Below are 21,835 nucleotides of genomic sequence, written 5' to 3' on the forward strand. Positions count from 1 at the left end.
AGTCCGGGCGTTTCCAACAATTTTTTTTCTTCACTTTTTTTTCTTTTTGACCTTTCACTGTACCATCTCCTTTGAATATTAAAACACGTACAATCGCAAATAATGTAATAAACAACCATATTTACTTTAATATTACCCTATTATCACTTGATCCATTACTTTTGGCGTGTAATCCTTATGGGAGATGACTTTTTCTCAAATCTGGATTCTACATTCTTGTCTTTTGCGAGCAATATCGCCGTTATTTCGGCTTGATTTTTGTTGATTTTGGAGTATGTTGTAGCTGAGACTATATACTATCTAAATGTTCTCTCATTTTTTTCAGTCTGATGTCATCGTGGTCTGTTGATGATAATCATCAACATCATCATGATCATCATCATCATCATCGTCATCCCCATTACTATCAAGATCATCATCATCATGATCATCATGATGATCATCATTGTTTACATGTCTATATAACTTCTCCCTTTCTCAATATAGTAAATATTATAATCTATCATAAGACTTGAAGACAGACCACCTTAATCGTCCTTGTGACGATTTAAATTCTATTTTTTTTTAGGTTTGATTATCATATAATAACGAAGTCACAATAGCGTCTTTTCGATTTGCACTTTCATAAGTGGACTGCGACGTATGCGGTCACTTTTAAGCAGGGTTGACGAGGCACGCTGACTGTTGTTCGTTACCTTTTCGATGTTACACAACTACGACGCTCGCTTAGTGAGCGCGAAACGCGATCGAATAGCTAAAGATATAACTCCAAATTCGGTGGATGGCACTGTTCTAAAAAAATATGCTGCAGCAGATTAGCGTTGCATGAATAAAATGTGTTCAATTTATGATAGATTCTGCTTAGTGAGCGCAAAATTCGATCGAAAAGCTAAAGATTCAACACACCAAATTCGGTGCATGGGACTAATCTCGAAAATAATGCTGCAACAGATTGGCGATGCACAAACAAAATGTGTTCATTTCATATATAATTATGCAACAATTTTGATTTAAGAGAAATTACAGACACGAAAATGTGTTAATTTAAGAGAATTCACGCTTCCACCACTCTCCGGTTCTAGAATTAGGTCAATTGGGTCCATTTTGTGACTTCAATTTGAACGTGCCTACAAAAGATTGCTTACGAACATGTATCGTCACAGTTTGGGAACGACGGCAAAACAAGGGCGAACACGTTCGAGAATTCTGCTACGAACGATGAGCTCGTCGATGCGCATGCGCACTGCTTCAAAAGTGACCGCATACGTCGCAGTCCACTAGTGAACGTGCAAATCGAAAAGTCCCTAATGACGCCTCGTGTGCAACGCGCATTATGGTTTTATCGCAATTATGTCATAGGTCCTGAATTGCTCTTTCGTTTTTATATTTTCCTCCTAGACAATACTACCTTGATCGGGTGATCTTTGGAATACTTCGGCTGTCAGGTGAGTCCGAGTACGAAGTGAATGCCGAAGTGGCCGATATCATCATCCATCCCGACTACGACGGCGAGACCTTGGACGCGGACATCGCTCTACTGCGTCTGACTGAGCCGGTGTCTTTCACTGATTACGTTAGGCCAGCATGTCTAGCCTCATCGTCAAATGAACTGAGTGATTATCGTCGATGCCTCGTTGCTGGTTGGGGGGCTATCTCTGAAGGGGGAGGTACGGTATTTTAATCTTTGATATTTAGCGTTGATCAGCCTATGTTCTAACAAGCCTATGTTCCAGCAATATGTATGTGACTGCATCCATGGATAAGTTTTGCGTAAACTGACCCATATAAGAATTGGTTAATTAAGCAAGTGCTTGCGTGGCCTGTGTTGTAGAGAAGGCGACACATGGGGTCGTCGGAACAGATGGGTGTCGTATGCCATATACAATAGGGGCACCTGCGCACAGGGGTGTCGGAATATTGGCATTTTTTAAGCATAGGACTATCAGTACATATAGGTATCGGCAGACAGAAGAGCGGTCTGAACTAAGGGGTGAAACCAGAACGTAGGGGTAAAAGAGGACCATATGGATGAACCCATACAACGTAGGGGGAGGGGGCGGGGGTAAACTGAAACATAGGGATGGAAAAATACAGGGATGACGAAGAATAGGGGTATAAAAACGCGGGTTACGTAACTTAGAAATTTCAAACATAGGGTTGTCGAAACGTAGAGATATCGAAATATAGGGTTGTCGAAACATAGGTTGTCGAAACATAGGGATGTCGAAAACTTAATGTTGTTGAAACATAGCGGTTACGTAACATAGGAATGTCTGAACGGCGGGATTGCGAAAGATAGGGTTGTCGAAAAGTAAGGATGTCGTAACATAGGGGTGACGAAACTTGAGGTGTCGAAACATAATGGTGACGAAACTTAGACATGTCGAAATAAAGGGGCGTAGCATTATAGTTGTTTTTGTAACCGACCTTTTGTTGAGAGATAATGCAACATAAATACAAACAGTTTCGTATTATGGAAACATGGGTCATTTTATTTACTCATCAGCATCATCAAGAAGGCTAAGTTTATGAAAAATGTATACAGATCCTTCGGAGACTTTACAAAAAGCGGTGGTTAACCTTCTGGACCAAGAAAGGTGCAATTCCGACGTTTCTTACAACGGTACACTGACGGATAACATGATATGTGCTGGGTACGAACGAGGAATAATTGATACCTGTCAGGTAAATAAATGTCAAATTACTTTAATTTGTTTAAAAAAGAGGGATAATTTTGCACAGTCTCCTATGATGGTCATGAATAGTCGAGATCTAAGAACGAGGAGGGGGCGGGAGATGTTGAAGAAGGAAATGTACGATGAGGAGGAAGTGGAGAGGAGGACAGGGGGAGGAGGAGGAGGAGGAGGAGAACAGTCAGCAACAACTTACAAACACTCCAAATGAGAGACAAATGCAGACACGGCTATTTTCTATGTATTTTCAAAGTGCCAAGGAGGAAGGAAGAGGATGGAGGAAAATGAGGGGTAGAGGAGGAAGAGAACGAGGAAGAAGGGGAGGGCAAAGACAATACATGTGACGAGGAAGAAGGGGATGAGGAGGGGACGAGAAGGAATAGGAGCAGAAGGGGTTCGGGGTGAGAAGGAGTAGAGTAGAAGGAGGGGAGGAGGAAAACATTCTTTAATTCCAATAATAATGTTTACCATATGGCGACAGGGCGACAGCGGTGGGCCTTTGACCTGTGAGGGCGATGACGGTCGATGGCATCTTGTCGGAGCAACAAGCTTTGGAGATGGATGCGCAAGACCACTCTTCCCGGGTGTCTATACCCGAATCTCACAGTTCCAAGATTTTATTACAGCTGTGGTTTCGAATGGTAAGTATAAGCTGTTATGCCATCGCGCTCTTTACGATCAGACTACACCGAAATTTTGGAAGAAAGCGATTGAATAGTTGCCACTTGCTCATTCTCGGGAAGTTAGAATAATATACTGATGTCTATTTTTGAAATCTGTTTATATAAACTTTCTAATTAGTCTTTTTTAACACGTGGAGATCAATTCACGATTCAAACCATTCAATTTTTATCTGTAGAAATTATGCCATTATTAAGCTTGGGGTCAAGCAGTTTTCTTTCAAAATCACTTTTTCTTTTTGTTAATGTGAATCATCAAAATGTCTAGAATGATAATAAGATCATATTATTACAATTTAAATTTGATTTTCATGTGACAGTTAATAATTAAGTCTCGACCAACTCAAGAAAAATTGTGAAACATCAGTCATAAATGAGAAAATGACAATGATTTGATACTAACTTTATTCTCCCATCAGCATACTCACCGGGGATATACGAAGTTGACCTTGACAACGGCGTTCCCACATCCATCGCGTCTCCGAACTACCCGATGAACTACGACACCAATGACGTCATCGTCTGGAAGATATCGGCCCCAGTCGGCCGCAGCGTAAGGCTGGACGTCGTTGAACTTTTCCTAGAGAGCAACTACGATTATCTGTACGTGGGCGATGGACTGTTTCCTCAAAGTTCTACCGAGTTGGCGAGAATGACGAGTTATGTCGTCAGCAGGTCTGTGACGTCACTTGGACGTCACATGTGGATGAGGTTTGTCAGTGACTACTTATATACTGACGCCGGGTTTGAGGTTGAAGTGAACTCCGTGGATCCAATAGGTAATTATCTAACCCCCTGCAGAATATTTTCGTTTTTTTTTACTCTCAAAGCTTGTCGGGATATTTCATCTTCTAACTTTGTATGGTTTTCTTCTAAATCGTAGGTAAAAAGGATGTATAATCATGGTGATTTTAAAAGAAATATAACCTCAGTAGTCATAAAAGATATACCATCATAATAGTTTTAATCGAAAATGTAAGGCATCATTTGCGTCTGGCTGACAGCTTATTGATATTGATTCTTTGAAGTACAATGATCATAACTACAGATCCCCTTTGGAATGTGTCTCAAGTACATGTTTCTCAAAAGAGTACAGGTATTCCTTTTCCCACCACTGGATAGCGATGTTATTTAAGATACAGAATGTAATGTTGTGTATAAGCCGTGGGTAAATTTGTTGTAGACTTGTGACAGTTGGTATTCATAGCAAGGTTAATGAAACAGTGCCCAGAAATCGATTCACTCGATTACTCAACCAATAATTATCACTGACGCCTTTTTAAACCAAAACAGCACTGTTAAAACACTTGTTATTTTCTTCTCTCTCTATCTTTATCTCTTTCTCTCTCCCTCTATCTCTCTATAACTATCTATATTTGTTATCTCTCTTTCTATCTCTATCTCTCTCTCTGTATAGATGATAATCCAGTCATATCCGTCATGGCCAACATGCATACCAACACGGTACAGATCTCTTCCCCCAATTACCCTGCCAACTACCCTGCCAACTTTTACGACATCTGGCGAATCGTTGCCCCGACCAATTACACGGTCCTGGCCCTGATCTTTGATATTGATCTCGGATCCGAGGATGGTACCCTGATCGAGATAGGCTACGGGACCAGTCCTCACTGGCAAACGATCCTGCAACCCGTCATGCATTCGCTCACCGCTGATGACGACATTGTGGGGTTCGTCGTCTCACCGATCAACTCCCTCTGGATAAGATTCCAAACAGGGAATCAGACAAGCGGAAGGGGTTTCGCCATGTATGCACTCGCTGAACGAATAGCAGGTTCTTGAACATTTTATTTTGGGAATCATTAAACGTACTTTATCCAGGCTTGCCTTTTGAATAAACCAACATCCAAACTATATCATGTAAACATCATACAATGAGAAATAACTATACGACCTGATAGTTTTAAATGTACATTTGATTAACGAGTCATTTAAAAGTTAAACTCATCAGAAACGTGCAAACAAAAAAACGTGTAAGATTCATAATACGAAAGTATATTATTCTACATTATATTTAAACATCCCATCAATCTGTTCTGATTCTTTATTAAGAGAACAATGAAATAAAAGATGATTCTGGGGCGAATGCACATTTTAATACAGTACTTACTAGCGGGTGTTAGATCTCATTTGGTATTTTAGAGTACCATTATATGCTCATAATTGTGTGTACACTTCCTGAAATTGACTCCACTATGATTTAATCCTATCCGATGTTCAACAGTCAAATTTCCTAACTTGATCTTTCTTAATAATTTTGTTATCATAACTGCTTCATGTAATTCAGTAACGAAATGTCATGTTCTATGTTGTTCTATCTACAGATCTAAATGAATGCGAGAGAGATCCTTGTCGAAATGGAGGCACTTGCATGGACCTCATAGATGGTTACCAATGTAGTTGCCTGGATGGATACAAAGGAAAGGATTGTACTCAAGGTCAGTCATATATGTGGAAGTGTCGTGGTTGAGTGGTTCTTTTGCTTGTATTTCAATAAAGGGGGTTGAGAGTTCAAATCCCGACCCGGGACAAACGTCCCTTGACCAGAAATTAATAACTGTTGCATGACAGCAGCATGACATGCAATAACGATATGCTATTATGATATGTCCTTTGGAAAGACATCTACATTTGCCACACTCAACCCAGGTGATGTAAATGGGTACCTGGCAGGAGTTAATTCCTTGAAATGCTAGACCGCCTTAATGGCAGCATAGCTAAAGCCGGGGTAATAATCTCCAAGTTTGGAAGCACTTAGAGACTTAATTGTAATTTGCGCTATATAAAAACTGAGTTATTTTTTAATAGATTTCCACTCTCAATCCAGGTGTAAAATAATAATATTCTGGGTCTATATAGTGCTTGATGCATCGGCGATGTCTCTAAGCGCATTACATATATATATATATATATATATATATATATATAGGCGTGAAGAAAAAGGTCTAGGAACGTGAGACGTAGCTGTACTTTACAAGTTTATTACGAGCTTTCGGCTTGTGAGGCCTTCTTCAGGTTCTGAAGTGCAAACACATACAAATACAAATACATTGTATGAACAAATATACATGGCTTACAAGGCATAAGAGGCATACAAGGCCTCACAAGCCGAAAGCTCGTAATAAACTTGTAAAGTACAGCTACGTCTCACGGTCCTAGACCTTTTTCTTCACGCCTACATATTCTGGAACACCCGTTGTCATGTCAGAGTTGAGAATTCTCGCACTTGTATATATACACCTAAGTTTGTCGTCGAATTTAGGCTTGCCTACAGACAATGTATGCACATTCTCCATTTCCTGGGGAGCTTTCCAGTCAGTCGCATAATAAAAATATTATTCATTTATTTTTTTGTTTTGAGAAATTACATTAAATCAAGTCATTCCTTAGTTTCGTTTTCTTTATGCAAAAGACAATTTTATTATTGCCTAATTAATGGGATTACACAATAAATATTAGGTGTTTTATTCAACTTACAGAGCTACAAGGCCCTTAAAAATATCTGTAGGTAAACCTATAACAAGAAGGACTGTTTGATGAATGTTGAATCTCCCTGAAAACAATGAAAATACTTGTTAAATCTGTGACTGTGGTCTGCCCTTCTTCCAAACGTTTAGAGACGTTCTCCCCGTTTTTTATCCTTTAGATATGCTTTTATCAAATCCGTTCATAACAAACTTTCTTTACTTAGTGATCCCAGGTAACAATGTTTGCTTGTTAAATATGTAAATACGGTACATCCTCCTCCAAACTTTTAGAAATGTCTCTCCTCGTTTTCCTCTACTTCAAATATGCTTTTATCCAATCCATATATATTACATTTCCTTACTTGCTGCTCCCAGATAACGATGAATGTCGGTATGAGAACCCCTGCTACAATGGAGGATCCTGTAACAATGATTTTGGAAATTTCTCTTGCGAGTGTCCCGAAGGGTACACGGGATCACTGTGTGAGATTAACATTGGTAAGTGTACATGTTGGTATGGATTCCTGGTGTCCGTACACTATTGCTATCCTAAGATGGAAATAAGTATGATTGTACGTAGGTAATATCGGACATGAACGGGGAGTAGGCCTTGAAGAACCCGGTAGAAACTGGCGAAATGTCGCGAAAAGAAGTTGTAAGTAATTCCAGTAATTGATTTATAGCATCGCTAACAATTTATACGATACCGGATGAGTCATAATCTTCATGAAAGTAATATCTCAATCATTGAATATAATTTTGATAGGATCGTTGAAAATTAGAAGTCAAATAAACATTTGGCAAGTGCACTACATCAAATCATCTTCTCTGTGAAAAAGCAAAACTGTCAGAATAAGATTTAATTTATCAAATTAAGTATTTAAAAGAAAAATTGTTACCTTTTTTTTTTTTTTGTATTGTTCAAAGTGACCTAATTAAAATAGTTCAAGCTCTGAAGTACATTACATTTCATTTCCTAGATATGGGATGGGTGCGCTGCGGCTAGAGTATAGAGTCCATGAAATGCAATTTTCAATTCGTAGCTATCCTGTCTTTAGTGGACGTATCGTGGTGTGGAGGTTCATTCACTTAACTTTCAATCCAAAGATTGAGGGTTCAAACCCCAGCCCATTAATCCACATTTGCCAATCTCCACCCAGGTGTTAAGGGGTGTCTGTCAATTCTAGATATCTATCAAGGTAGTATCTTCTCCCAGCTTGGATGCTGATTGCAACATTTTGTCCACACATCTCTGTTGGCTGCTATCCTAGTAGACTCTCGCGTTGTAATTCCACTCCATGTCGTTGTGTTCCCCTTCCAGTTAGTTATTGTTTTCCCTCTTAGTCTGGTACCTTCTACTTTTCCTTCCAATAAATCTGCTATGATTATGCAGGACTCTCTTGAAGAACGCCGTGAATGCCTCGGCTTCCTTGGTTAAAAATATTATTACTATTATTTGTATTTTTGTATCACTCTTATGATCATTATCATTATTATTTTATTATTTGTATTGTTATAATTTGTATTACTATTATTATTATTATCATCATTATTATCAATTCATTGCACAGATACCAGCATCACTGTGATAAGACTTGAAGGGAACGAAACCACCGTCATATCTTCACCCGGCTATCCATCCTACTACGACTCGAACCTCGACCACACTTGGTTAATCATGACTCCAGAGGGTCACATCCTCCAGGTACAGATCCTAGACCTGGCCCTAGAGACGGACTACGACTACTTGGACATTGGTTACGGGCCTGGTCCCAATGAACCTGGTTCTTGGGAGCTTCAGAAACTGACTGGGTATAACTATTCCAGTGAACCCGCTACACCCGGTCACTCTATGTGGATCAGGTTTACCACGGATGTCTCAAGGGGCGATATCGGCTTCAGTCTTCGTGTCACAGCTATACTAAACCCTGGTAATTAAGATAATATTATCCTAGGCCTGCTTCTGCTTTAGAGGTGTCGTGGTCTAATGGATACGTCACCGGACTGTGGATCACATGGTTTGATGTTCGAGTCCCGCCGAGGCACTATGTACTTTGGCAAGACATAGTCTAAATTAACTACTATTCATCCAGGTGTAGCAGATGGGAACCGGGTAGAAATGTATTCCTTGAATAGTTTGAACGCCTTTGAATAGGGCAACAGGGCTAAAAACCAGGGATTTAATTTTACTTTGTTTGAGCTTTCTCTGGGATGAATTTGCGTGCAATATAAATGAAGCTATTCTACTTATTATTACTACTAAGTTAAGTAATATTATTCTTATTGGCAGCCCATAGACCACACGGGGCATGCAATAAGATATGATGCGACCCGTCAACCTCGGGGGGGGGGGGGTGGGGGGGGGGGGAGTACTCGCTTAATACGGTATACGGGGATGTGCCGCTCTAATGGGTTACTTTTTTGTCAAAAATTTAAAAGTCAGGAACGTATCTCGCTATAGTGAAAATTCCAAATGCAAAGTCCCGCAAATTCTTTTTAAAACGATTTCGCTTTTTCATCCAAAGTCCTCGCCGATAGTCGTACAGATTTATCAATATCATTAATTTGAGCACCGCTTCTGACTAATTTATAAATGGGTAATCCCACCCCCCCCCCCCCCCTCGAGCGTACCAAAACAAAATTCTGTGTAAGCTATACACAAAGGATCACAACTTAGCCTATGCCACTACAACTTCCGGGTACATCTTTCTGAAAGGAGCATGGAACTTGCTTTCTAGACGCGCCATAAGATAACGAGGGGGTAGGAATTCTTCAGAAAAGACCTCCCCCCCCCCCCCCACACACACACATTTTGAATGGAAGTCCCTAATAATGTGAACAATTTTTTGCCAAAATGACCCTTAAAAATGAGTTTGGGTTTACACACTTCAGCCACACATCCCGTCCAAACCAAATCTGAGTAACCCCCCCCCCCCCCGGGCCATCAACATTAAAAAAAATCCCCCCCCCAAAAAAAAAAAAATCCGCTGCTGTAAGTGGATACGTAATATATCACAGGTTAGTAACGCATCAAATATTTACCTCCCTCGCTCAAATTAAAAGTCAATCGTGTTATATTATACCTAGTATGCTTAAAACAAATCAATTCATCAAAGATGAAAGTAAGGATATTGATTATCCTTTTTTTTCTCATATGAAGCAGGAGGGAAAACTTTCCATATTGAATAAAGGGACTGGGTAACATTGTTCAGATGAGAGATAGTGGTTCTAAGGTAGTGACTTCAATGCTAGATGTTCAATTAAAGATAATCTGAAAATTTGAGTGAAAACGGACCATTATTCATGGTACAAATTGGGAAAAACTGATCTGATCGATTCCTTAATTCTCCCAACTAGGTCTAGATCTAGATCTATAGAACAATTTAATTACATTTTAGGTGAATGGAAATCTCACAAAGCAATAAAATGGCTCTACATTCCATTCCAGACATTTAAGTGTTGACAGATTTTTTATAGCCTGTTTTATGTCTTTTTTTCATGGAAAAACGGTTGGGAAAATTCAAAAATGTTTGGGAGAATTTATTGTTAATCACTGTTAGAGGGTGCCTCACATCGACGCCTTCACAGAAAACCATAGATATCTTTGTGGTTTGAGAATTTGTTCAGGATTTTTTGCCTGTCAGAGGGTTAGTACAGTAGAAGGAATATAGTAAGTTACATTTTATACAAAAATTAAGCAATTTTTTTCATCAACCTTCAACAATGTTACCCAGTCACTTTAAAGTGTAATACGCAGAGGCCTTCAAATATAATTTTAGAAATATTCCTAGCTCGCCTGATAATTTCCCCAAAACAACTGACCTAGATTCTATGCTTACAGAAGCTGATGAAGAAAGGTAGGCCTACGAGACAGTTAAGAACAGTTATGTTTTAAAAGATATTCCCAAGTAATCTGATGAAACTTACTTGTATATTATAAAATTGAGGTCGTGCCTCGATCATAATATATTTTTTTCCAGAGTGATTATTTCAATCATGCTTAAAAAAATGTTCCATTAGGGCCCCGTCTCAAAAAGAGTTGGGATTGATCCGAATCCATCGCAAGTCCTCCTATCAATCTCAAGTTTGCTGTCTCCTATCTCTTATGTACATACTTGCGATTGATATCAATGGCAAACAAGTTGCGATTAATATCAGCTCTTTATATGACGGGGCCCAGACGTTATATTGCTATTCAAAATCTATCAGTTAGAATCCACGATAACAAATCGTTTACTAGAATTGATATTATTGAGATTATCTAAATTTCGATGCTTTGAATATTTAATGACAGGATGCAGCAGCGGACAAATCCAATGTTCAAGTGGATTGTGTATCAGCGAATCGGCAAGGTGTGACGGAAATAATGACTGTCTCGATTTCTCAGATGAGGAATACTGTCGTAAGTTTGGATTTAACGTTTACATTCGCTTCTCAATTAATTCCTATCATTATAGTTAGCCTACCTAAAATCTACACTTCGCTAAATTGTATAGCACACTTATCTATACATTTTTATGTTATATCTAGGCCTATATATTCAGGGATTTTCTATATTTCTGGATTCTATTTTAGTTTTTTTTTCTTCCCTGAGTTTTTATTTACCAGTTCCCCAAACACATAAAGTCTTTCATGATCTTCAGCCGTCGAATTATTTTGATGTCTCTTTTTTGTTGCTGTTATTGTGTCTATATGTTGTCTGCTCTCCTGATTTCTCTGATATGTTATCGCTGCTTTTCACCCTTCATTCATCTATTTTTCGCCCACCCAGCGTACTGCGAACAAGTTCAATTTGACATATGTAGACAGAACCTGGCCTACAATTTGACGTTTTTCCCGAATCGGAACGCAGAGACAGCGGACGCTGCGGCGGGAAACTTTACAGAAATTGTAAGCAACGGAGAGTTTTTCCGATGCTTTATTTAAACAAATATTTTTCAGTTGATTCTTTATTAATGGTGGGTTATGTCGAGCTTGTCGATGATTTTCATAGATAATGCCAGGAACGATTAATTTATTAGTTTTAACTTCAGTAAAACATTGTCCTTCTACGGGTATTGACCCGTATATCAACCAATGAATTTGATATTTGTTTATACGCATTAAATAATATTTTTGTTTGTATAAGTGAGTCATTTCGAAGGGATATGTACGGTAACAACAACAGGCCCACAAAAGGGTATATATAACAGACACGTAACGACCAAAAATATGCTGGAGATCTTTATTTAATGTAATATTTATTGTTTGTCTGAAAATACATTATTTATGTTACATTCATCGGTACGAGGTCCCCCGTACCACTTGCAAGAGCAGTTGGCTTCACTGTTGATGTTGATGTACCGTACACATCTACGTTGCAATTGCCTTTGAAAATCCTGACGTGAAATCCTCAAAGTTTATACTTTCTAATGATCTACTATAGGAAGCTGCTATATCATCGTGCCATGATCACCTGTTCCCTTTCATGTGCTCCGTTTACTATCCGGAATGCACCCATAACGGCCCCACCCATCGGTTGTGCTACTCCGACTGTTTGGCAGTCACTGATGCCTGCAAGGCATCCTTTGAGCAACTCCTCGACCGTCCTTGGCCCGTCAACTGCTCCACGTTGAACGATGAACAGGAGGAAGATGGGAGCTGTTTTGGCCCTGCGGGAGGTAAAGACCATGCATACATGTTAATGATATCGAATTAAGAATATGCTTGGAATTAATAAGATCCACTAAGTGTTTAAAAATAATAATTCATAAAACAGAAGAAAAGATGTCAGCATTTTCTATTGAATTCATCACATGTGGCAGTGGCGTAAAGCTAATGAGATAGGGATGGCGGCACTGATCTTACTGCCAAGTGGGTTTTTAGAGAAACATGAAATTCACCAATCAAACGGGAGGGGTATTCAAAGGTTGTCTATCATCTTCTTTGGGCATCCTTTTCCCTCCCCTTTTCATTTTATTTTCGATTTATGCTAGTTTTGTTTTATTTGCTTGGGGGGGGGGGGCGCAAAGGGGTGCTATTCGAATTGGGTGGTTGTGCCTTCCCTTCCCGTCGTTGTGCCACTGACATGCGACTTTATCCCCCTGCAGATCTTTTCGATACCAACATATGCGGGACACGCCCTGCATACGCCCCAAACCAATCCAGGGTTGTTGGTGGTATCAACGCACGCCCAGGGGAATTCCCTTGGATTGGTTCACTCCGCATCGAAGGATTGGACTTTGGAGGACATTTGTGTGGGTCTACATTGATCAACTCTCAGTGGGTTCTTACCGCAGCTCACTGCGTGTAAGTATGATGCCACTAATCAGACTCGTTTGCTCTGTGGAAATGAAAATTAAATTTACAACTTGACTCAACCAGGGATATTTACTTAGTACAATTGTTATAGTAGCGAACGTGTTTATCTCTAGATGATATTTCGCCCTTGTAAAAATTACTTTTTTTACACCCCATATCATTTATAGTTATTACTACGTCGATCGTGTGGTTTTTGGGAACGCACATTTGACAGATGACTCCGACAACGAGGTATCTGTCGAGATGGCTGATATTTTCGTCCATCCCGAGTACGACCCCTATTTCCTCCTCAACGACATCGCTCTGATACGCCTTGCTGAACCGGTGACATTCAGTGACTACGTTAGACCCGCGTGTCTGGCGGAATCCTCGGATGAACTCAAGGACTATCGTCGCTGTCTCGTTGCTGGATGGGGAGCTACACAGGAAGGCTCACGTATGCCTTGTTTTGTAAAGCGAAGTTCCCAGATGAAACGATGTGTGTGTGTGTGTGTGTGTGTGTGTGTGTCCTTAAATGCAATACGATTTCCTAAGTTTTATCCGGGTACCGTTATCACCTAACAGTGCATTTCAGTGTATAGATTACACCAATACCCATTCACTACGCCTGGGTCAAGAGAGGCGACTGAAAATGAAATATTTTATCTATGGATATGCCCAGCGGGGAGAGATTCAAACTGTCAACCACTCTTTTTAAATGTCATGTGAATCAATAACTACACCACTGTGTTTCACTATTTAGTGCTGATATAGGTTGCTCCATTCTTACAGGGGTTATTGAAACAGTACACTAGGTTATCTGATTGAAAGGAATGTGACATCCGCATGCCCCTTTCAAATTGAGAAGCTTTTTAACATCCTTTTCAGATTTTCTTGATCACGTAGGCCTGAAAGTTCATAACGAATTTAATTTCACCCACTTAATTTGATTCGCATTCTGACAATTGAAATACAATTACGCGTAACATCTAAATGAAATACTTTGTAACGAAGCACTTAACAACGATTTGTGCATCAAATTTGATAACTTTACGAATACTATCTATTGTGATTATATATTGCATTTTAATTATTAGATAGTCACAAAATTAAAAATCATGCTAGATAGTAGTGCTACAAGATTTCGACCTTTTAATAGCGGGAGCACTCATCTCTTTTGAAATGGTTTAAAACTTTTGATGACAATTAAACTTGAAGTTCGTTTGCTTACAGAAGATGTACACGATGATTTCTTTTAATCTTTTACAGCGTTGACAGTGAGCTTAAAGAAAGCAGTGGTGAACCTCCTTCATCGAGACTCGTGCAATTCTGAACTTTCCTACAACGGGAATGTGACAGAAGAAATGATTTGTGCTGGATATGAACAGGGCGGCATTGATACTTGTCAGGTAACTGCTATCCATGGCGTAGCCTGGCCTTAGCCATGTAGTGGGGCGGCGGCATCGGACATAATAGGCAACCAAAAGGAGGTTTAAATGCAAGAAAATACTACTAACTAGTAGTACTACTACTACTACTACTTCTACTACTACTTATTATGATAATATTAATATTGATAATAATAACAACGAAAATAATTAAAATCTAAAAGTATAATATCAGAAATGATAACAATACTACTACTAATTAGTATTATAAATCTGGATTTATATTGGACGAAATACCGTCTGTTACCACTTTAAAGATATTATTATCCCGGTCACCAGATTCATTCATCCGCCAAATTTGCAGCATCTCCATTCCATGAGGAGTATTCTTACCATACGGTCACCGTGAGGGCAAATGGCTATTTCTATCACTAGGGCTTCGTGCTTCTATAATGTCCCCAGTCTCTTCTGAGTGGAATGAAAAATGTCGATAAACATGCCGTACCAAAGGACATTAATGCTTTGCCGGGGGTCGAACCCATGACCTTTGATTTCCAAGTATAGTGCTCATACCGTCCTCCTACGACAGTATGGACTGAGGGGGGAGGAGGAGTATTGGATTTGCTAATTATCTTTAATTCCCCCCAAGTTGTGTTTCTCCTTACCCGTCATATCTATATTTGTTTCATTTGACCGGATATTTGGGCTGTAACCCTGTTTTTTCACTTAGTGATTTCCAATGTTATAACATTTTTGTCTTGGTTTCAGAATTTTAAGTATCCTATGAATATATCAAATGTCAAAGTTCCTAGTACTTTATTCGAAAACGACACCTGTGTGTGGTCCTATGTAGCATAATTCGTTTGGTTTGCAAGTCATCCAATCAAATTTACTCTCTCGTGTTTATAACCAAAAAAAATCAGGGAGACAGCGGTGGGCCTTTGACCTGTGAGGGTGATGATGGTCGATGGCATCTGGTAGGAGCAACAAGCTTTGGATATGGATGTGCAAGACCACTCTTCCCGGGTGTCTATACCCGAATCTCACAGTTCCAGCCATTTATTACAGCTGTGGTTTCAGGAGGTAAGTACACATGTGCAGGAGAAACATGATCAGATGACTTTCGGCATGAACAACATCAACAAAAAACACGGCAATTTCAAAAGCCTTTTCCATCACCTATTGATATGTGCTTACATTACAATGGCGTATTACGTTATCCGATAATTGAAAATATGATTCATGTGTACTACATAATCGGAAAATCGCGTTGAAAACAGCCATACTTAAGCAATTCGTCCTGCACTCGTCAGAGTTAAACGCAAGAATGAAACAGAAAGCCGAAATCGAACAATATAAACGGAAACTAAAAGTAACGAGGCGTGAATATAACGAGCTCTGATTGGCTGTCTAAGGTATCGGTAATCCGATAATTGTCTACATGCCATTAAAAGTGCCGTTGAATTAATTTCTCAAAATACTTTGCGCTTGTATGGAGACCACTTTGGCTAAAACATGACCTATGAATGTATGTACGACTGGCCAATAGCTTTTTGAAGTTTCTGTTTTCCATTAATGTATAATGATCATCTGGCCATTTGACCGTAAATGAAATGACGATCTGGCCAGTATATCAATCAGCCCTTTGAGAGGAGTCAAAATTCTTCAGATTATAAGTTCACAGTAATCATACTTTAAAGTTCAATTTTCCGTCTTGAAATTATGGTCTCAAATAATATGTTTTGGCGTTTTTCATTGGATTTTTTTAAAATCATAAGTATTCTGGTGATATTTATATTTCTTTCAGCAATAACACCAGGTATTAATGAAATCACCCTTGAGCGTGCCGTCCCAGTGACCATCACTTCTCCAAACTACCCTTCTGACTACAACATCGGTGATAACATCGTCTGGAAAGTATCGGCTCCTGTCAACCACAGCGTCAGGCTGGACATCGTCGACTTCGCTACCGAATTAGACTTCGACACCTTGTTTGTGGGCGATGGACTGACGCCACTGAGTTACACAGAGCTTGCGAGGCTCACGGGCTATGGGTTAAGGTCAACTGTGACGTCACATGGCCGCCATATGTGGCTCAAATTCTCCAGTAGTTACGAACTTACTGACGTTGGATTCATGGCAACACTGAACGCTGTGGATCCGAGAGGTAATACGATTCGTCTTTGTACCATGGTGAAATACGGGGGATTAAGAATCTTCAGAATGATCAGATGGTTTTATAATATAACAAACATACAATTTCTTAATTTATTCTGTTCTGTCTTTTTTTTTAAAGACAAAACATGCCTGTATTTCTGACACATTTATTGTTTTAATCCTTTTTTGGTAACAGATGATAATCCTCTAATCTTGGTGGACGAGTCTACGGTCCAACAACTCCGCTCACCAGACATACCTCTTGATGCAAGCGACAGCGTGCACGAGATTTGGCGGATAATGGCTCCTCGGGATCACAGCGTGAGGGCGCGTTTCGACTTCTTCAACCTCACCGAATCTTCTTCGCTCACCGTGGGCTACGGCTCGAGTCCTATAAGATTCACAATCCTAGTGGAGTTGACTGGAAGTGAATTGCCTGAAGATATTACCTCCCCCACTCGAGAATTGTGGTTTAGATTTGTGTCGGATACTGGGGACTCCAGTAGAAGGAAACGAAGAGAGGCGTGTTCGCTTATGGGAAGTGGATTCTTGGTGAACCTAACAGCAGAAAGGACCGAAGGTGAGATATTTCTTTTTTTCTTTGATTAAAACATTAATAAACTTATTCATTATTCTATAAAAACAAAACACGAAAAACTGTTTTAATCTCGAAATACGTTGAAATAGTTTTAAAAAGGAAGTTTTCTGAAGAAAAAAAGTTTAATTAACAAATAAGAGAAAGAAATAAAACATCATTGATCTTTAACACTTCATTACAGTTGTAAAATCCACGTGGTATTTTGCTTATGTCTTGCTTTTCTCCACCAAATCACCCAAAAATCAGACAATAGTGATTTTGAGGTGAAAGAATATCAATATTTTCATTACTTTCACTAATTGAACAATGCTACTTTTCAGATATCAACGAGTGCCTGAGTAACCCTTGTCAGAATGGAGGCACGTGTTCAGACAGCCTTGGAGGCTTCCAGTGCTTCTGTCCTGAAGGCTTCAAAGGGGATTACTGTCAAACAGGTTTGTCTCCCCCTCATCATTACAATATCAATTTCCGTTCTTGTAAACTGCGTGTCACATAATGATAGAACCTAGCTATGCGTTCACAAGGGATACTCTTTTGATAATATTACCCCTTCTTTAGCTCAAGGAATAAATTCTGTCAGGTATCCACTTCCTACATCTGGGTCAAATATAGATTTATGTCTTGCCAAAGTACATTTGTCCTAGAACAGGCATTCGAAGCCCATACCTTGTGGTCCACAGTCCGGAGACATCCAGTACAACACAACACCTATGCTAACCGAGCTCTCATCATTTCCCCTGAATACCATTGTTATTAAGTGCATTACACGTTGACATCATTACAAATTTGAGTTTCTGAACCGTTTCAATGAAATACAAGCAAATACTCAACATTACCGTTGCGAACAAAATCAATTTATAAATATAAATATATATACATGTATACATATTTATATATATATATATATATAAATATTTTTCAGACTGGAGTACTTATATACAAATCAAGACCAACATTTTTTGGCAAGAGCACTATACAATTTTTTGTATGATGTGTATGGTTAATTCTTACACTATTAAATGATTTTTTTTAGTTCAGGGCGTGTCAATAATTGCGGTGTAAAAGAGGGTCATAAAGACCCATCTAGGAATAAGATAGTCATACTAATATAAACAAAAAAATTATATAGGTAATTGTACACGTCTAGTTGTTGGTTTTTGTTTTATTTCTTGCTAAACACAAAGTTTTCCACGTTAAACGCAAAGACTTTATTCTTGAAATCAACTCATGTGATCGTGTTTTTAATCAATCTTTTCTGCAGATGAGTATGAGTGTCAGAGCGATCCGTGCCAAAACAATGCTACCTGCGAAGATGGAATAAACACTTTTACTTGCCAATGCCCCTATGGTGTCACTGGATTGTATTGCGAGACTATCTTAGGTAAGTACTTTTGAATCCCTGCATAATGTAAGCATGATAAGTAGTAACTTTCGACAGATGGGGGGGGGGCGGAATGTTCTCTGTTTTAATCACCGAAGATAACAGAAAGAAACACACCAAAAAATCTCTTTATCAGCAGCATTATAAATATTTTTGGGGGGAATTTATAGTAGCTGCTTATATGAAATGTGAAATTCAATATGGTATCAAATGACTTGTTATGCCAAGGTTAGCGTAACGCTTAAATGTATCAGCTTCTTTCCTCAAGCGTTGTGGTTTAGGTTCAGGGTTAGGTACAGTGATTGCTCTATGGTTAAAGTAAGGAACTCGATTAGTGAATGAAATTACCGAAGAGCAGTTGGCACAGGAGCCTGTAGAGGTGCTGTGGTCGAGTAGTTAAGTCGCCGCGGCACTAATGTCCTTTGGCAAGACATTGATCTACAATTGCCACACTCAACCCAGGTGATGTAAATGGGTACCTGGCAGGAATTAATTCTTTGAAATGGTAATAATCTCCAAGTTTGGAAGCGCTTAGTGATTGTAATAAGCGCTATGTACAAACTGAGTATTATTATTGTTACTATACAACCTTGACTGAACTTGTTTCTTTACAGATGTATGTATTGGAGATCCCTGTATGAATGATGCTACATGCATGGAAGTAGGCCAAGGATACCAATGTCAGTGTGCCTCTGGTTTTACAGGTTCACGTTGCGAAACAGGTATGTTTATTTATTTATTTATATATATATTTGTATTCTATTTTAAACTATTTAAGTGTGAGTTTAAACATCATACGTGACCCGTGAGTGAGATCAATTGTACAGTTCTCGTTGTCGAAAGGAGATTAATTACTAAGTACAAGAAGCAATGTTCTAAATAAGTATAAGTAGCGGTGGTTATTTTACCTGACTGTTAAGAAAGCATTAATGCTTGTTAGTAAGCAACCAGGAGACCGACGGATTTAGGTCCTCTCCGAGTTGGATTTACTGGAAGTAGATAGACACTCTTTTGTATGGCATTGGAAATTGCATTGCAAATAATACGTGAATTATAAATACGTGGTGAAAAATTAATTTTTATTTTGCTCTTGACCTGTACCTTTTTTCGATCAGAGTCATATCGGATTCCCTTGAACTGTTTGTATTTGCTGCAACTATTTTTCAACTAAGTTCAAAATTACATGTGAATGGGTGGAAAATCCATTCCAAGTACTGTTAATTACTAGTCTGACGATGAATCAGATTCTGCTGAAATGAGTACGTACCACAAGAAAATAATCAGGCGACTTCAATAGTAAATATAATGTACATAGATTTAATTAAGAGCCACCTGCTCAATATAGTACGCTCTTTTAAGAACTAAAAGGATAATTTTATCAATGATTTCATTTTACCTGACTGCTAGCCTGTAAGAAAGTGTTATTTATTTCTTCGTTTTTAAGTACTATCTGAGATATTTGGTGAGCGATAATTAATAAATTACGAAAGGGAACAAGCATATTGACTAGGTTTCCAAACCCTTTTCGAACTGTAGCCTGTGAGACGGATCTACCCCTGAACCATCATGCCTTCCTAAATTATTGAATGATTGATTTTAAAAATGGAAGAAGTTATTTTCACAGCAAAGTAGTAAAATAAATAACAATATTATCTGGATTTGAGTACATTTATCTTTGTCCTTTTTCAGAATTTGCATGCAGCAGCAATCCGTGCCTAAATGGAGGGTCTTGTATACAGAGCGGGTCCGTGTATGCGTGTCGCTGTGCTACAGGCTATACCGGACAGAACTGTGAAAGTATAGTGATAGGTAATTGTTTTGTAAAAGAACAAGTTTGCATGGCGAGAAGATATCTTAGAGAAAGCATTTCATGTGGGTAGGCCTTAAAATGACTGTGTTGTAATCTGTCGTGATAATTCAGAAGTCCTTGAAAGGACTGAGAATTAATTGTTGTTAAATACAGTTTACAGCTACCCTTGAAGTGGAAAATGCAGAAACTGACTTATGTTGAGGTTTTGTTTGCATTCTGGTTCAGTAGTTTACATACAGATTTAGTCAGTATCGTATATGTTTATTGTATAGGCCAGGCTGCACTTGTTAAAACAATAAAGTTATATTTAACACAATATTCGTAATAATATGTCATTTTAACCGATGGAACACTTACAAGGTAGCAACTGATTCTTTTATTCAGCACAGTTCAAGTTTCGCTTGACTAACTACTAACGTCATAAAAGAGGGTGTGACAAATTTAGTAAGTAACGTTTATAGAATCAATAGTGTTAAAGCTGCGTCATTTAAGCATGATTCCGAAGTCGACTCAAGGAAGCAGGGGGCGATTCCCGGGTCAGTTTCCGATTGTGTCGACTCAATTTTTGACTAGTCTACTTAACGAAATGTTAACTTAAAGTCATTATAATATTCACAATTTCAAATGCAAAAAACGTGAAAGATATTCTACTAAAAGATTAAAGATGGATTGTTGTCTGCTTTTAATACACTAATTTTTCTGCTGCTTTCCTGTTTTAATATAGATCCTTGTCAGAGTAACCCTTGCGATGGTGCGGCTATGTGTGAAGTATATTACGGGGGCAGTTATAGATGTGTGTGCAGACAGGGCTTTACAGGGTACAACTGTGATATTGGTAAGCTTATGAATCTACACATAACCAACAGATCAAATTTATTACTTACGGGTTGAAGAATAGTATATTATTCACTTTTCTCACAATGACAGGCAGAGTAATCCTTAAACGGGGGGAATCCACTCTATTGAAACGGGACTGCACTATTTTAAGTGCAGACTTGTTTACCCCCAAAAAAGTGGGTTTACACTCTGGTACATTAAAAGAGTAAGCACGTATTATCCCAGGATTTTCAACATTTTATGAAGTGATATAATAAAATATACACATTCAAATCACACAAACTTGGAAACTGAAATAAGATGAAAATCTTGAAAGACTTACCAAATTGAATAATACGTACATTCTTTGTTTCTTTTTTAGTAATGTTATGGTGCAAGGGTGTCGATATAACAAGTATACATTTATAAATATATATATACTTTATATTTATAAGATCGTACCACACGTGCAGGGGCGGGTTGTGATGAAATTCACTTTGGGAATGAGATGCGACCGGCTCAACTGGCCCTTAAACCACAATGCA

The 21,835-nt window shown here is 38.7% G+C and overlaps 1 protein-coding gene across 1 annotated transcript in view; it reads left to right on the plus strand.

The window, feature by feature from the left end:
• Positions 1-21,365, plus strand: part of LOC582746 — a 39,831-nt gene extending 18,466 nt beyond the window's left edge. The window contains exons 8-29 of the mRNA XM_030995830.1: positions 1,399-1,667; positions 2,546-2,685; positions 3,175-3,334; positions 3,793-4,152; positions 4,791-5,168; positions 5,719-5,832; positions 7,237-7,359; positions 8,433-8,792; positions 11,156-11,263; positions 11,633-11,751; positions 12,287-12,521; positions 12,951-13,149; positions 13,329-13,597; positions 14,410-14,549; positions 15,452-15,611; positions 16,336-16,695; positions 16,882-17,265; positions 17,604-17,717; positions 18,545-18,664; positions 19,279-19,386; positions 20,354-20,473; positions 21,199-21,365. Of these exons, the coding sequence (XP_030851690.1) occupies positions 1,399-1,667; positions 2,546-2,685; positions 3,175-3,334; positions 3,793-4,152; positions 4,791-5,168; positions 5,719-5,832; positions 7,237-7,359; positions 8,433-8,792; positions 11,156-11,263; positions 11,633-11,751; positions 12,287-12,521; positions 12,951-13,149; positions 13,329-13,597; positions 14,410-14,549; positions 15,452-15,611; positions 16,336-16,695; positions 16,882-17,265; positions 17,604-17,717; positions 18,545-18,664; positions 19,279-19,386; positions 20,354-20,473; positions 21,199-21,365 (4,507 nt within the window). The remainder of the gene's footprint in view (positions 1-1,398; positions 1,668-2,545; positions 2,686-3,174; positions 3,335-3,792; positions 4,153-4,790; positions 5,169-5,718; positions 5,833-7,236; positions 7,360-8,432; positions 8,793-11,155; positions 11,264-11,632; positions 11,752-12,286; positions 12,522-12,950; positions 13,150-13,328; positions 13,598-14,409; positions 14,550-15,451; positions 15,612-16,335; positions 16,696-16,881; positions 17,266-17,603; positions 17,718-18,544; positions 18,665-19,278; positions 19,387-20,353; positions 20,474-21,198) is intronic.
• The last annotated feature ends 470 nt before the right edge of the window (positions 21,366-21,835 follow it).

Source organism: Strongylocentrotus purpuratus, unplaced genomic scaffold (genome assembly GCF_000002235.5).
Source record: "Strongylocentrotus purpuratus isolate Spur 01 unplaced genomic scaffold, Spur_5.0 spur5_scaffold_3, whole genome shotgun sequence".
NCBI lineage: Eukaryota > Metazoa > Echinodermata > Echinoidea > Camarodonta > Strongylocentrotidae > Strongylocentrotus > Strongylocentrotus purpuratus.